We start from the raw sequence: 17,456 nt of genomic DNA on the forward strand, positions 1-17,456 counted from the left end.
CTCATTTCTTGAGGAAGCTGGTTCAGTAACAGGACAGGATTTCACGCCCTGTAACTAATAAGTGGGGAGCCGGTATTTACATGGCCTCCACTCCGCGATGTCACCACGTGAGCCACCCACGTCTAGAACTGCACCAATGGAGGCTGACTGGCAAACGGGTCAAGAGCAGAGGCTCTGGGCCTATTCTTCTGGTTCAAGTGCAGCCTTCCTACGTAGCAGCTCAGGATCTTGAGCAGGTGGTTTATCGCTTCTGGGGCTCCGTTTCCCATCTGTAAAGTAGACATGCAGCCACTTCCTTCAGAGGATCAAATGAGTGACCACACGTCGGACACTCACACCGGCACCTGCAGCTTTGGAAACGCTGGGCGGTGTTAGCCTTGAGCATCTCCTCTCTCACCTCCTTCACACTTTCCTCAAGTTGAAACTCGAAAGTCATGGAAGAACACAAATACATTAATGGCAGTATCGTGCCATTTTCAGAGAACTGCGACCTGTAATATTGATTTATTCTTCACAACAACCCTGCAAAGTCAGCAACGCAGGCATCTTCTCATTCAAGGAGAGAACTGAGAAAGACCCCAGTGCTCCGCCAGCGTATCAGCCGAGCAGAGTTAGGAGAGGCTGGGCCCAGGGCCCTCACCTCCACTGCTGCTGGTCTGGAGGCACAGGTCTGAGAAGCCCCTCCTCTGGCTCAGCCATCCACTGAGTACCTGGTCTGTGAGGAAATTTCTCTGTATGTGAGTGATTTTGCCCCCAAGATTCTTTTCCTCCTTGGGACTTACTGGGCTGTGTGTGGCTTTCCCCACTAATGAGCTGGAGATCTGAGGCAAGTCGTTCCACATTGTATGGGGATAACCGGGCCCCCCCACCCAAGGCAACCACAAGGATTAAATGAAACGATGCAGGGACAGCTGTGAACGGCATCTCTATATCAGAAGTGCTTGATCAGTGTCAGTCACAAAAATCTTGAGGTGGAGGGTGGGCGGAAGGCAAGACTGTGTCTTATCTGGAAGGGTTTATGCGCTCTCTGCTGAGACACCCAGGCAGGACTTGTCCCCTTGCAATCTGTGAAGACGAGTGAACCGAATTACGATCAGCTTTGACAATATGTGATTCCCTTTTATCACATTCAATGCTTTTCAAAGATGCACACCATGTTATTATTCAGCTCTACTTGTGCAGAGGTATGGGGTATGGTTTTGTTTTTCTGGTTTGGTTTAGTTTGGTTTGGTGTGGTTTGGTCTTGTCTGGTCTTTCAAACCTTTAGTATAAACTACAAATTTCTGTTTGCAAACCACTTCATCTGAACTATTTATGTGTAGTAAATGAACTATATTTCTATATAAATTGCATTTATTCAGTAAATGTAGAATAAAGTGATCAATTACAAGAATAAGATAATTTAAATGCCTCTTAGTATGGATTTTTCAGTTGCATGGTGGTGATCTGATTTTAAGAATTAGAATCAGGCATGAAAGTGTGTTAGTTGAGTATCTGATAACTTTTAAAACGTGAGACAAGGTTTTTTATATATATCTATGTTACTTTATCTCCCAGCTTTCTTTTTCTAAGCTTTCTGCCAATTGCCATGGCTTGTTTTAGATTAGTTGTACTACACTGTAAATGTGTCCAGATGTTTGTGTTGTTCTGTAATTTGTTGAGTTTTGGCTGAAGACTTTCTTAGTTGTTTTTCCCCCTTGTAGTGATTAATTTCAAAGTTGGTGCTATGTTTTGAATTGTTGTTGGAGGTTTTTTTTAGTTGATTAGAAAAGAACCAACAATGATTCTCTTAGCTCTGGAGATATAGTAGCTCTTAGAAACAGAGGCACAATTTTTTAATTTAGTTTGTACTCATTTCAGTAAGATAATAGCTAGAACATTGTAGATCATCACTAACAAAATATAAATTCATTAAGGAAATTAGTTAAATCAATTAAAGAAGTATAACAGTACATTTTGGTGAACATTTGAATCTGCTGCTTAATTGGATGATGCTCATGACTGCCTGCCCCACACCAGGCAGGTGGTGGCAGTCAGAGCCGTGTCGTGGTGGGGGGCGGTCAGAGCCATGTCATTGGGGGGGGGCAGTCAGAGCCGTGTCATGGGCCGGGCTTGTTTCCTTATGATTAACTTGTAACGGATTTTCCCTTTTGTACCTTCTGCTTTTCAGAGATCTATCTTACAACCTGCTGGAAGATTTGCCCAGTTTCTCAGGCTGCCAAAAGCTTCAGAAAATGTATGTTTGTGAGAGTCTCAGCCACCCAAGACCAAGAGCCAGAGCTCGCGCTTCCAGGGTCCATGGTCCTCACCCTGGGCTCCCTGGGGAGACGTGACCTGTCCCTTCTCACACACACGGTGTGACTGCATAGGATGGCCATAAGGCTGGGCGACAGAGACAGTGTTACTTTACTATATAAATGCATTTACTGTATGTATATATTTGCTTTTTTTCTAACTTGGTGTCATAACAAACCAGCATTGTTGGAGCCTTGGAGTTTCTAAGCTTACACCTCCAATGGGTGGTGTTATTTTTGACTATGGGGGGACTTGAGCTGGTTGGTATGTTTGCTTAACAATAATCATCTTTAGAAGAGGTGCCACGTTTGTCATATTTGAGTTGATTCCTCTCTCTTTTTTTTTTGAGGAAGACTAGCCCTGAGCTAACCACTGCCAATCCTCCTCTTTTTGCTGAGGAAGACTGGCCCTGAGCTAACATCCGTGCCCATCTTCCTCTACTTTATATGTGGGACACCTACCACAGCATGGCTTGCCAAGCGGTGCCGTGTCCACACCCGGGATCTGAACCAATGAACCCCGGGCCACTGAAGTGGAACGTGTGCACTTAACTGCTGCGCCACCGGGCCAGCCCTGATCCCTCTCTTAGGATTGCCTCCTCCACAAACCATCAGCCTTACTGCTCGATAGTCAGACTTCAGTTTTGTTAAACATCTGTCCTTTCCCACTTAATTTCTCTTGAATGCTTTTGGGCAATTAAGGGAGAAAAAGCAGCAAATCCATCTTTAGAAGGTAAGGATTCGAGGCTCCTGAGGACCTCAGCTACAGGAGAAGCTCACAGGCAGAGCGGGCAGAGGCGTCCTCACCGGGCTTGAGTGATGGCAGCATTTGGAATGTAGCTTTAGATCCACCCAGAGGAACCAGCTCTTTGAAGGAGAGGCGACACTTACTGAAGCGTGCACACTAGTATTCTTTTATAAACAAAACAAAATTCTTAGAAACAGTCACTTGATGGTTGCACTTCGCGTGTCCCTCTGATTGAGGGCGTCGTCTCAGTTAAGTTCTCTGGAGACTCACCTTCGAAACCAGTGACTTTGAAGTCAGTCTTGGGCGCTCTGTCGTTTCAGAGACCTGCGACGCAACAGGCTCTGTGAGATCAGAGTGGACACTTTCCAGCAGCTGCCTGCCCTCCGGTCGCTGTGAGTACCACCCGCCAGCACCTCCCACAGCACTGTCTCCCTCTTGCATCTCTCATCTTTTCTCTTCACTCTATACGTGTATTGTTGGGCCTTTGTGCATATGTTTGCTATAAAAGGCAAATAATTTGCTTGTGATAATTTCCAGGAATAAATGCTAAAGTAGTAAATTTGCAACCTGCTGTCTGCCAGTCAGCAGAGAGGGAACTTCGACAGAGGCAAGGAGCCGGCCAGGTGTGCTCTGGCCACAGCCTGGAGCTGGCGGGGCTCATTTCCGTGCCAAACGGTGACCACACAGTTCTTGCTGCCCATTTTTCCTTCCTGGTTAAACAGTTTTTTGACATGCGTCTCAAAGTGCTTAACAATCGCCAGGGCGGCTGTGAACCACCTGTAAAAATGCAGACTCCAGGTCCCCACCTGCCTCCTGAGCCAGAATCTCTGGGGTGGGGCCTGGGGATCTGCATTTTAACAAGCACAGTAAGGTTTGAGTGTGACTGTCCTGGAAAATGCTTGTTTCTCAGACAACTAAGATTTGTAAATATTTAATTCCATTTTATGATTGAAAACACCATATATTAACCATAAATGAAGGGAAAAAAACCTTTGTAATAGCTCTTTTTTGTGACAGTTAAAACTTTTCCATCTTGAAACTGAATTGCAATGTAATTTTGATAAATTTTGACTATATATAATTCTCAAACTCTACTATATTTTGTTAAAAATCTTCCTAAAGTTTTTAATACTGTAAAATAATACCATTAATACCTCAAAACCTTTAAATTTACCTTTAAGAAGCATCTTCTCCCAAAAATTACCTTGAAAGCCTCTTGTTCTGAATTTAATTGTTCTGCCCTTTCCTTATCTCTGGTTTAAATCAGCTTGTCAACTTCTTTTACTTTTTAATAAATTTAAAACACAAATGCATTACTTATTTCATTACCTGCCTTGTCACCAGGTTGGAGTTCTGGCCGTTTCCAAAGTCAGTTCTATTTGAAAAAGCTGATGTAGTTGATAGCACTGTGTTGTATAATTGAAATTTGCTAAGAGAGCAGAACTTAAATGTTCTCAGCAGACAGAAATATATATATATATATATATATATACATATTATATATACACTATGAAATAAAAGGCTGGCCTCTAGAGATACCACAAGAATGGACACAGACTCTGAAGGCCACATGTCTGAGCCCCCGAATTCCTCCTGCCCCTTAGACCCCACATCCAGTCACTCACCAAACTCTGCCAACTCCAGTCCCTCCACTCCCCTACCACAGGCCTGTGGCTCACTCACCTGGGTCACCACCACCCTCCTCCCAACCAGCCCATCCACCATCCGTCTCTACCCATTCGTCCCAACGCCACCACCCTCCTCCTAACCAGTCCTTCCACCATCCGTCTCTACCCATTCATCCCAACGCCACCACCCTCCTCCCAACCAGCCCTTCCACCATCCGTCTCTACCCATTCGTCCCAACGCCACCACCCTCCTCCCAACCAGCCCTTCCACCATCCGTCTCTACCCATTCGTCCCAACGCCACCACCCTCCTCCCAACCAGCCCTTCCACCATCCGTCTCTACCCATTCGTCCCAACGCCACCACCCTCCTCCTAACCAGCCCTTCCACCATCCGTCTCTACCCATTCGTCCCAACGCCACCACCCTCCTCCTAACCAGTCCTTCCACCATCCGTCTCTACCCGTTTGTCTCATCACCATCCTCTTCCTAACCAGTCCTTCCACCATCCGTCTCTACCCGTTTGTCTCATCACCATCCTCCTCCTAACCAGCCCTTCCACCATCCGTCTCTACCCATTTGTCTCATCACCATCCTCTTCCTCCTAACCAGTCCATCCACCATCCGTCTCTACCCATTCATCTCATTCTCCAAAGAGAATCTTTCTTAAGTGGAAATCTAGTCATGTTACTTCCCTGCTTCAGAATCTTCTGTTATTCTCCTATTGTCTTCAAGATCCAGACCAAACTTCCCAGCACCGCCCTTCAAACTCTGATTCCAACCTCCTGGTACAGCGTCACCTCTCACCACATTCCTAGCCCCTGACACACAGGCCGCTGTTTCTTCTGGGCCTGTTGCCCATTGATTCCTCCACACTCTTAACTTGCCCCCTGTCCATCCCATGAGAACAAGATCTCCTGTCTGGAGCCTACTGCACTGTGATGCGCTTTGCACATTCTCTGCCACAGGACTCGACACTCAGCACTTGATCAGGTAGAACATGCCTTCCCTGAAAACCACTCTATCTTCTTATCACCAGGATCTAGTGCAGTGGTCTCTCATTGTTTACTGAAGAATTCGATGGGGGCCGACCCAGTGGCACAGTGGTTAAGTTCACACATTCCGCTTTGGTGGCCCAGGGTTCACCGGTTCGGATCCCCAGTGCAGACCAACATACCGCCTGTCAACTATGCTGTGGTAGGCGTCCCACGTATAAAGTAGAGGAAGATGGGCACGGATGTTACCTCAGGGCCAGTCTTCCTCAGCAAATAAGAGGAGGATTGGTGGCAGATGTTAGCTCAGTGCTAACCCTCCTCAAAAAATAAAGTGAAAAAAAAATTTAAAAAGACAAAAGAATTCCAAACATGTTCTGAGCAAAAGATCATGGACTTTGAGGTCTGTCTGCTTGGGTGTGAACCCTAGCTCCTGAGATTACACTGTGCTTCATTCCTCACAGTAAAATGGGGCGAATGATGATATTTCCTCTTACGTTGTGTTGAGGTTATGAGGTAATCCTTGTGAAAAACTCATAACTATAGCTGACACATAGCACATGTGCAACAGTATCATCGTTATTGTTGTCATTATTAGAACAACTGTGTATCCTTTTAGGGTGTATCGGTGAGGGTCCTGGCAGGGAACAGAATTCACCCCAGAGGGTTCAAATGAAGGAAGATGTGCATGGGTGCTGGCAGGGAGCAGGCAAGGATGAGTGCTCAGAAATCAGTGACACGACTGGGCCTCAACAGACAGAGGGAGGAACTCGTGTTTCTAAAACCCAGGAGGAGCAGAGGCGTGGAGAGGGGATGCTGCGGTTGAGAACGTGTGCAGCTGCCACCAGAGACGAGATTCCAGGACAGAGAAAGAGCAGGCCGCAAGGGCTCAAGCCCTCTCCTCCCCTCTCCCCGCCCGGCCCCCCCGGGGAGCTTCCCCTGGGAACCCGGCTGAGAACAGCAGGAGCCCTGGGGTCAGCAGGTCAGCCCCAGGTGCAGGGCAGAAGAGTGGACCAGGCTCCTCCGAGGCGGCCGTGGGACCCCCACACACAGGCTCAAAAAAGGGAATGGAGTGACCCTCCTGTGACTGCACCACCCTCTTACTTGAACCCCAGTCAAAGCGCTATAAAGCCTGTGGCAGGACTGGGGGAGTTCCTGACACTGACTGTGCAGCTCCCGGGCACCACGTCCTGCTTAAAGCTGCGGAGACTGACGGATGGAGGACTCACTCCTCCCTGGACTCGTGTTTGACGAGCGCTCAAAGACCATCTCCTCTGGCAACTTCCCAACTGCCGACTGCCGTTGTGGCTTTCCCACCCCTCCATGCCGTTTCTTCCCCTTGTTAGCTGGAACCTGCTTCTGCTCTGAGATCAATGAAGGGGCAAAAAAAAAAGCCTTCCTTTTCCCCCAGGTCAGGGAGTCTTTCCAATGAGAATACAAGTATTCTGTGTATGTATGAGAATTTAACGACCCTGTACCCAGAGTGACTCAGAGGACCCAGAATCATGAATAAATCACCTCTCTGGGCTAGAAAAAAGTCAACTGTGAGGACTTTCAATTTATTCAAATGTCTAGACTTAGTTACCCTCATTAGTTATGCATTCTAAAAATACAAATTTTAAGTTCATGGCTCCTTTTCTTTATTCCTGCTAAATTATCTACATTTCATTACGTGTGTATGTTGAGTGAATTTTATTTCTCCATAAATTGTAGATTTTCTTTGTTATCAAAGGATTTTATTTCCAACGTATGTTAGCCCCTTTTTTATTCATTTCCCAGTTAAGAATTTAAATGTCCATCTTCTTTACTGGGAATTCTTTGGAAAGCTTCCCTGTGTTTCTCTTGGGGCCTGACACACATGGCAATGTATTGCAGAGTCTTGCTCAGTTTCGTCACACGTCCAGGGATGTTTTATCACTTCACTTGAGCTGCTTGTCAGAGGAAGAGTCTCAGGAGTCCTTTAATCTTCCCACTTCCTTCACCCCAACTCATCCTAGAAACACCCTGATGGAATTCTACAACCATGTTAAAGTCAACCTTGTAGCAAGAAGAGGGTAAAACCTAAAATTTCTGCCTGGATAGTTTTTTCTCAATCGACTTAAACAAGGTTGATTTAAGTTTTCTCTTTAGTCGTTTTATCTACTAATATCTTTATCTGAAGGATGACTTGATAAGCTAATTTTTCCTGTCCTGAATGGAAATTAAATTTTGGTAGAAAAATGCATGTATATGGTAAAACTTCACACAGTCTTCTTTTTTTATATAATTCTCTCATTTGCCTTTTTTTTGTTTTAGAAATTTAGCTTGGAACAAAATTGCCATTATTCACCCCAATGCATTTTCTACGTTGCCTTCTCTAAGAAAACTGTGAGTATCTCAGTGCTGCCCTATGGCGTGTCATTTAGTAAGTGGGGAGCTTCCAATTAATAAAAATTCTGGTTTTGAAGAGGAAGCCTGCAGTGCACAGACTGCCCATTCCTCAGTGTCCTCCACTGCAGAGCTGTCGTGCAGAGGGAGCCGCCCCCAAGGCCGTGAGGGCCCTCACCTGGACAGTGAAGGTCTGGGTGACAGCAGGTTCTGGTTATTGAGGCGAAACCTCCCGTTTTGCTGAGCAGTCATGAGGAATGGAATAAGATGTCAGTTGGAGCTAAAGGGCTTTCATTTTACGGTTCACCCTCTTGACTAACGGTAAACCTTCTTGTCTCTTTTTTCCTCCCCTTTCTACCTCTTGCTCCTTCCTCACCCCATCTCCCTCGTCTGACAGAAAAAGAAGGGATTGGTCAGACACAAGTCAAGGGGAGAAGGAACGAATAAACCCCAGTGGTGTCTTCCCTCACCCTGACCGAATCCAGTCAGCACCATTGTTCAAATTAGATGTAACACCTTCCACATGGCTTTAGATGTCCCCACCTGGCAAAATTAAGCTGAACATAGAAATTAAAATTTAGATGCAATTAAACATTTTTCCCCTTGCAATTCTGATTGTAAATAGAAAAGTTCTCAGGAGCTAAAACCAAAATGGTTACTTTTAGCAGTAAGAGTCAGGACCCTGCTTAGATGCTTCACCGAGTGTTTTGATACTCTTTGGTTTGCTTTTCTAATGTGAGCGTTTAGTGCAGCCCAGACTGAAAGCACTGTTGTTCCATGTTTTGCAGTGACCTGTCGTCCAACCGCCTGTCGTCCTTTCCTGTAACCGGGTTACGTGGTTTAACTCACTTAAAATTAACAGGAAATCATGGCCTGCAGAGCTTGATATCATCTGAAAACTTTCCAGAACTCAAGTGAGTCTGTCATTGAAACTAATAAGATACATTTGTGGTCATGTGAAATAATAGGCGTGTTATAGTAGTTTTCAAAATTTATGAGGTCACGGGACTCCTTTGAATTGCATCTCATGCCCTCCAGTGCCCGCCCCCCAAGGCATTGTTAGGGCCCGTCCGAAGGGGCGAGTGTGTCCTGCTGACCACATTTCCGTTCTTTCTCAAAGACGCCTCCCAGAATCAGACGGTTCATGGAAAGAGTTTGAAGACCATTGATCCATAGGATATAGACTAGGACATGTAATTAAATAACATTATAACATTATTGGTCTCCTGTTTACATTTTTAAATTCATCTAGCTTGTGTGTTGGTTCTAATAAAATGTACTAAATTGATATTTATTTGAGGAAGTAATGCTCTTTAAAACCTGTTATGCTTATTATCCATCAAGAAGTTCCTTGAAAGATTATATATATACACACATTATTTTTTAAACCACAGTACTTTTTACTACTATTAAAACCATAACCCCAAGAGAGTTTGGAAAGTAGAAAGGAGAAAAAAATCTAAAAATATCCCGTAAGCAACTTTTTATGTTATTTCCTTCCAGACTGTGTTTCTAATGTGCTTTTGTTAGAATCACAATATGTATACAAACATATCATGTTTTCATCACTCAACATTATATCATACCATAAGCACTTTTTATTGGTGCTGCAATTTTCCTAGCAGTCTTTTTTTGAGGAAGATTAGCCCTGGGCTAACATCTGCTGTCAATCCTCCTCTTTTTGCTGAGGAAGACTGGCCCTGAGCTAACATCCGTGCCCATCTTCCTCTACCTTTTATATATGGGACACCTACCACAGCATGGCTTACCAAGCAGTGCCATGTCCACACCTGGGATCTGAACTGGTGAACCCCAGGCTGCCGAAGTGGAATGTGCAAACTTTAACCACTGCGCCACTGGGCCGGCCCCCTAGCAGTCATTTTTTAACCTTCTTATTATGAAAATTTTCAAACACAAAAGTAGGGAAAATAATATATACCGGTCGATGAAAATAATCCATAACCAATCTATAAATGAAAATTTGGGTGAGTTTATTCTGAGCTTAAATTTTAGGATTATAATCCAGGAGAGTCTTTCCACAAAGGAACAGAGCACTCCAAAGAAGTGGGGGTATACAGGGTGGTTATATACCCTCAAAGAGTATGTTTCACATATGATTGAACTGTCCCTTTTACAATAGTCACGAGGCTGCTCTGTCAGCACAGCGATTGATGGAAACGGCAGACAGGTCTGCTATCTCAGTGAACGCCGCAGGGTGGCAGGTGTGTTGCCTCGGGCTGGGCGGTCACAGATGAGCGCTGCAATCGGTTCCCAGCCTAAAGAAAGATGCTTAATCTTTAAGGAGATGCCAACCTTGGGAGGGTGAGAGAAGTTGCACCTTTATCTCAAAGGCCTTTGCTCTTGCCATAGGGAATCTCTAAAGCAGATATACAATGCATGCTCAACGGCCTCCATCAGGCCCTTTTGGAAAGACAAGGTCAGGCCGAATTAGGTTTACACAAAATGGCTTCCTCATATACTCCAATATATCCTATTACTTGCCATTTTTATTTGTCATACCCATCTTCAGCCTCAGCAATTATCAACATTCCATAGCAATAATTTTTAATAACTCCATTGTTGTTATAAATAGCACTGTAATGAACATCTTTATGCATATAGTTAATATTTTAGGTTATTTATTAAGGCTAAAATTCACAGGCAGAATTATTGAGTGAGAAGATGGACACTGTGTTTAACAACCTCTCTCCAAGTGTGTTTTGTCTGGTTTTGCTCATTCGAAGGGTTATAGAAATGCCTTATGCTTACCAGTGCTGTGCATTTGGTGTGTGTGAGAGCGTCTATAAAATTTCCAGTCAGAGGAATGAAGGTGACAACAGCAGCACAGGCGACCTTCACAGGAAAGATGAGGGGATGCTTCAAGTCCAAGGTAAGACCTGCTCTGTCGCAGGATGAAATTGTCTCTGGAAGGGTCTTGAAAAGTCATCAAACAGATCATCTCAACTCCAGACTGTTACAGCCCGAGGGGGGTCATCTGCTCGCTGCAAGACCTGCCACAGTCAGGAGGGAAGGGGATGGGAGAGAAAGGACTTTATTACAGCTTGCTAGCAAGATGGAAGATGGCCACCTCACGTCCAAAAGAACCATCTCCCAGAACAAACACCACAGGCCAGTTATATATGGGGCTGGTCTCCCGGTGGGAGAGGTGGCTGGTCTCTGGGTGGGACAGACATCTGGTCCCTGTTCCTGACAGTCCTTTGTTTTACTGGATATGCATCAGAGCATGGAGCAATGCCCATACCCTGATCTTTCCGTTGTCATTCACAATGGCTATCAGCAAAGGCTCTCTGCTGGGAGTCATCACATTCCTAAGGAACTCAAAAGAACAAAGTTATCATCTTAAAGCTGCTGGGAGGGGCCACAAAATCTACAGAGCATGTCCGGGCTAGTTAATCAGAGGTCATTCACAGTTACAGTATGGCTTCCCTTGTGTCAACCTTGTACTGAGCTTGTATCAAGACTAGTCGCTGTGGGGCCGGCCCAGCGGTGGCGCAGCAGTTAAGTACACACGTTCTGCTTCTCCGTGGCCTGGGGTTCACCGGTCCGGATCCCAGGTGTAGATCTGTCACTGCTTGGCAAAAGCCATGCTGTGGTAGGCGTCCTACTTATAAAGTAGAGGAAGATGGGCATGGATGTTAACTCAGGGCCAGTCTTCCTCAGCAAAAAGAGGAGGATTGGCAGTGGTTAGCTCAGGGCTAATCTTCCTCAAAAAAAAAAAAAAGACTAGTCACTGTAACCTCCCCAGCAAGCTGAGAGTCAACCCCACTGTTTAAAGACTCTAGAGAAAGAGAAATCTCCGTCAAGATTCATTCTAAAACTTCATCTTTTCTGTAAGTGAATTCTTAATACTTATATTTATAATTACATTCCTGTTAGCATACATTGTCCTCATGGGTAATTATTAATATTGGTATGAATATGTCCATGGACTTTTAAAAGGGCCTCATCTCTATGGATACCTTTTCAAACACCTTCTGAGCTTTTTCTCCAGCAGATAGAATCTGTTTATACTCTTGTGTCCTGGGGCCAGCGGAGGATGGCGGCATGCCGGATGCCTGTGTATTTCAACAGAATCCAGCTTCTTATCCAGCTAATTGTAAAACATGCTCCCCTCCCGGCCCCACAGGGGCATCTGTCAGGAAGGTGAAATGAGATAATGTCTGTGAAGCCCTTAGCTTTCCCTGAAGTGGGACCTGACTCAGACACACCTGAAGGGAGGGGGCATACCGGGCAGCCCCCACGTCTTCTCCTGCCAGCCTTGCAAGTCCGCACGGAGTCTGAACAGACTGGCATTTCTTCCTTGGGCCTCCGCCGTTTGTTGACTCCAGTCTGTGTGTGTGTCACGTGGTGCTTCTCCTGCACGGTCGGTTTGAAGGGCTGAGGTCTCGGCTGTCGGTTTCTGGCCACAGCATGTGTCTCGCTATGGGTCTTGCTATAGTTTTTGTTCTTCTTGCCTCATCCACCCTCATTTCTACTATATTATTCATTTTTAAAAAAACAAATAAACCGCTAATTCAAGTCCTGCCCTGTGTCGGGCATGGTTCTAGGCCCAGCAGGGACTCAGTGAACAAGAGGGACGAGGTTCTTCATGGGGTTTGTTTCAAGGGCAGTGATTTCCAACCCTGGGCCACGTATTAGAATCACAGCTTTTTAAAAATACTGATGCCCAAGCCCCACACCAATTAAATCAATGTCTCAGTCTGTCAGATCACAGAAAGCCTATTTCCTGGACACCCAAGCACCAAGCAGCTGCTTGATTTGTCCTCGTTAAGCAGAATTCTCCAGAAAAGACTGAAACTTGCTCTGCCCGGTTCTCCCTCTTGTGTTCAGAGAACACAGCCCGGAGCCTGTGCTCTGTGGCTGTCCACATGTTAGAAAGTTGGACGAAGAGGCTCTTCCCTTGAACGAAGAGCCCACAGCCTCCCCTTAATTCAGGTCAGTGCAGTCTGGGGCCATGGGGAGCTCCGGGGAGCAAGAACAGAACGAGGGAGCTTAGATGTTGTGGCCGGGAGTTGGCTCCTCCCCTTTCCCTGGTTCTGCTGGAATCCTATGTCCCAGAGCAGCTTGAGCAGAGCAACCAGAGGCTGCTCCCTAGCAGACTTTCGAGAAAGCCAGAGCCCAGGGGAAGGTGGGGCGTCTGACCTTCCTTTCCGGTTGAGACACTTCCTATCTCCAGGCAGCCCAGGACTCTCCTGCCTGGGACTCGGTCCCCCGAAAAGAGAAACAGGACTCATCACTCCAGGCCCTCTCATTCCTGCAGATGAGCGCGATCTCGAGGACTTCCTGCTTGACCTTGAGGAAGACCTGCAGGCCCTTCACTCCGTACAGTGCTCACCTTCCCCAGGTGAGGAGGCGCCGGGACCACCTCAGCAGCATCGCCATCCACGCCGAGGCCGCACTTCACAGCCAAATCTGTGCCGCCTTTTCTGCTCCTCAGTACCCTCCCCGGGGGGGTTCGTTCCCTGGCATTGGCCGCCATTCATAAATAGGGTTTTTGTGGGAGACTTTTGATTCAGATTAACAGAAAGTAAAGAACCAATCACGTCATTAGAAGCATCTGTAATTTTTAAAATGATATTAGCAATTTAGCCTGAACTAGCATGCAACAGTCTTGCTTCGTGTAATCACTGATTTTTGAAAGTGATTTCTTTTATATCTTCCCTAAATAGCTACTTGGTTAAAGCCAATAATAGTTTATACAGATAAGTAAAAAAATGTCTATATATTGACTTCACTTAATTGCCTGTCCCATTCCCGGAAACAGGATGGACCAGTTAAAAGAAAGACCACTGAGAAGGGTTGATATATTATTTTCAACAATTAGGTTATCCCAAGCTCCCAAACATCAAATGTCAGTCTATCCCTAAGATGAGACTTGCATGAGTTGCACCTTCATTCCACCCTTCCTTCCTCTCCTAGCATCATGGAGTATTTCCCTGGGATTCCCCTTCTCTGCTTACAGGACCTTTTTGAAGCATCCTGAAAAAATATAATGCAAAGCCAGGGAGATCTGGCTTTTTACGTGGCTCAACACTGCTGTATCTGGGGGACCTTACTCAAGTGGTTTAAGCTCCCATCTCCATTTCTCTGTGTCCACCTGGTGCGCTCACCCGGTCAGTGCCTTGAGGACCTGAGGCATCGAGCACGGTGGTTGAAGGTGGCAGGGTGAGCCACAAAGGGACTGTGAACCGTGGCTGTCATTGGCCTCCTCCTCTTGGTGCCCTAATGAGGGAAACAGAAAGGTAATTTGGCAAAAGTTGTTGACCCCAATTTGATACCCAGTCTTCTTCCTCCTTGGACTTCCAGGCCCCTTCAAACTCTGCGAATACCTGTTGGGCAACTGGCTGATCCGAATTGGCGTGTGGACCATCGCGGTTCTGGCCCTTACTTGCAATGCCTTAGTGACCTCGACAGTATTCGGAGCCCCGCTGCACCTCTCTTCCGTAAAACTGCTCATTGGGTTAACAGCCGTGGTGAACATGCTCACGGGGGCCTGCAGCGCGGTGCTGGCTGGCGTGGACGCCGTCACCTTTGGCAGCTTTGCCCGGCATGGTGCACAGTGGGAGCAGGGCGTCGGTTGCCAGGTCGTTGGGTTTTTGTCCGTTTTTGCTTCGGAATCATCTGTTTTCCTGCTGACTCTAGCAGCCCTGGAGCGTGGGTTCTCTGTGAAATGCTCTGCAAAGTTTGAAAGGAAAGCCCCTTTTTCCAGCCTGAAAGCCGCCATCCTGCTTTGTGCCATGCTGGCGCTGGCCCTGGCCTCGGCCCCACTGCTGGGCGGCCGTGAGTACAGCACGTCCCCGCTCTGCCTCCCGCTGCCCTTCGGCGAGCCTGGCACCACGGGCTACGTGGTGGCCCTCGTCTTGCTCAACTCCTTCTGCTTCCTTGTGATGACTGTGGCCTACACCAGGCTCTACTGCGGCCTGGAGAGGGGCGGCCGGGGCAGCGCCTGGGACTGCTGCATGGTGAGGCACGTGGCGCTGATGCTCTTCACCAACTGCGTCCTCCACTGCCCCGTGGCTTTCTTGTCCTTCTCCTCTTTACTGAACCTCACCTTTGTCAGCCCTGAGGTACCTAGGTTTATCCTCCTGGTGGTCGCCCCGCTTCCTGCCTGTCTCAATCCCCTTCTGTACATCCTCTTCAACCCCCACTTTCAGGAGGACCTGGGCAGCCTGGGAGAGCAAACCCGCCTTTGGACAAGATCGAAACACACCAGCCTGATGTCTGTGAACTCTGATGATGCCGAGAAGCAGTCCTGCAACTCCACCCAGGCCTTGGTGACCTTCCCCAGTGCCCGCATGGCCTATGACCTGCCCGCCGACTCCACAGTGCCACCAGCTCACCCAGGGCCTGAGAGCCGTCACCTCTCGTCTGTGGCATTCGTCCCATGTCTCTGATTAATTCGTGAGAGAAAGTTTCCTAAAATCGAAAATCCAAAAATGTGAGATTGAGTACATCTGAACAGTAACTGAAAAGAGCTGAGTTGAAACTTGATTTTTTTTTAATCTCAGTGAGAAAAAGCTGAAAACCTATTGATACTGGAGAATGAAAAATAAGTCTAAATGCTGCCTGGATAACTTGTTCAGCTAAGAGAGAGATCAGTCACACTGTTTAGGTAAGCTAGATTCTCAAAAAACAGATTGAAATGTTCAAGAACGATTCTCCATAATTTCATTTGAATTCTTTTGAAACTCACCAATCTAATGATTTGGGGCGGGGGACCACTTGTTTACCAAAGGGGTTTTAAACCAAAAACCCCCTTAACAGATGTTTGGAGGTATTAGGAAAACGAAAGTTCCAAGTGGCCTGCGTTACTGAGTGGAGGCTGTGGCAGTGGGATCTCAAGTGTACTGACCACGGGGACGTCCTCCCCTGCTTTCGTCAGAAAGGCTCCTTCCAGGCCGCCAAGCCTCCCCACCCCAGCCCAGTGAGTGGATAACATAAGGTATTATTAATTTGTTCATAGTTACTTCATTTTTAGAAATGCCAGGTTTTACGTGTCAGCACTAGAAGTTCCTACCCTCAGTAGAATAAAACTGCTTACAACTATGTGGAAAGGAATGTGAACTTAAATTCTTAAACTGCCATGATGGCAGTCACGTACAGGCGAGCTTTGCCGTATCTAATTCATTTTTAACTCCCTGGTGCCCAGAGCTCAGAAGAAAAGTCCATTGCCGGCAGTGGATGGACCTAGAAAAGAGGGTAGGCAACTTGGGATTTTTTTTTCTGGGTGCACATTTTTTGCAAGAGTTCTTATTAGTTGATTCAAGCTGATGTGCATCTTAAGGCAATGATCAAGTGCACATGAATTAAATCACTGACAGCTTCTCACGTGTGTCTCTAGCAGCAGCCACGTCTGAAGCCACTTTGGACTCAGCAGAGGCTTGGTACCATGAGGCCCTGCTTAGTTAGCCTGGTGTCAGCTGTGTCGACCTACTTGGTGTCAGGAACAGGACTTCTCTGCTCATTTCGTATTTAATACATGTGTGAGGCATTTTAAGAAGTGAAATTATTAAATGCTGAAGGTCGAAGGATGAATTCTAACTTCTGATATACTACAGTGGCTTTAATGCATCCAAACAGAGAGACTGTTAGGTAGATTTATTTTTATATAAGCATGTTTATTTTGATCAGATGTTTTAAGTTGGAATTGAAAACAATACATTTATGAGATGTTTTATAAGATGTGTAAATATAGAGCTGTATTTATTACTACGGTAAAGATTCAGTGACACTAAGGACCATGATAAAAAGCCATGTACAGTGGCATATTCTTCCATATATACTGTGTTTCTCTGCCCATTTTCTTTACATTCATTAACTGTGTATAATATATGTAAATATTACAGCACTTGTAAATAGATCCAAACTTTCTTTTCTATTGGATACAAAATAAAAGAAATTCGTAATGAAATGTGTGACTTTAAAGCAAAATACTCTCAAGTCTTTCACTGAGTCCTTAGGCAAATTTGTAGTCTCCTAAATGCAGCCTGGGGTTCGCTGGTTTGGATCCCGGGTGTGGATGTGGCACCGCTTGACACACCATGCTGTGGTAGGCGTCCCACGTATAAAGTGGAGGAAGATGGGCATGGATGTTACCTCAGGGCCTGTCTTCCTCAGCAAAAAGAGGAGGATTGGCAGCAGATGTTAGCTCAGGGCTAATCTTCCTCAAAAAAAAAACAACAAAGCATTAGACATAGAGAATGATTTAGGGACTTCCCTGGGTGACATCACCAGTTCCAGCCTGTCTGACCCTTGAAGCCAGTGGGTAGGATGACAACAACGCTTTAGCTTGTCTGTATTCAGAAACTTAGAAATACATCTGACCAGCTGCAGAGTCATTGTGGAGTATGGGTTTTCCAACCCTAGCCATGTTAGTGATGCGGGGTCGGTGAGCCGAGGAGTCGAAAG

At 46.1% G+C, this 17,456-nt stretch overlaps 1 protein-coding gene across 2 annotated transcripts in view; it reads left to right on the top strand.

Annotated features, from left to right (window-relative positions):
- LGR5 (leucine rich repeat containing G protein-coupled receptor 5) overlaps positions 1-16,950 on the top strand; it is a 113,370-nt gene extending 96,420 nt beyond the window's left edge. Inside the window, exons 12-18 of one of the 2 annotated variants that reach the window (XM_044755908.2) lie at positions 2,171-2,236; positions 3,363-3,434; positions 7,956-8,027; positions 8,816-8,941; positions 10,772-10,917; positions 13,309-13,392; positions 14,355-16,950. In XM_044755908.2, coding sequence (XP_044611843.1) covers positions 2,171-2,236; positions 3,363-3,434; positions 7,956-8,027; positions 8,816-8,941; positions 10,772-10,917; positions 13,309-13,392; positions 14,355-15,442 — 1,654 coding nt within the window. In that variant the 3' untranslated portion in view covers positions 15,443-16,950. The remainder of the gene's footprint in view (positions 1-2,170; positions 2,237-3,362; positions 3,435-7,955; positions 8,028-8,815; positions 8,942-10,771; positions 10,918-13,308; positions 13,393-14,354) is intronic. The other variant, XM_070493974.1, reaches the window with a different exon arrangement.
- The last annotated feature ends 506 nt before the right edge of the window (positions 16,951-17,456 follow it).

This window comes from Equus asinus, chromosome 22 (assembly GCF_041296235.1).
Source record: "Equus asinus isolate D_3611 breed Donkey chromosome 22, EquAss-T2T_v2, whole genome shotgun sequence".
NCBI classification, from domain to species: Eukaryota; Metazoa; Chordata; class Mammalia; order Perissodactyla; family Equidae; genus Equus; species Equus asinus.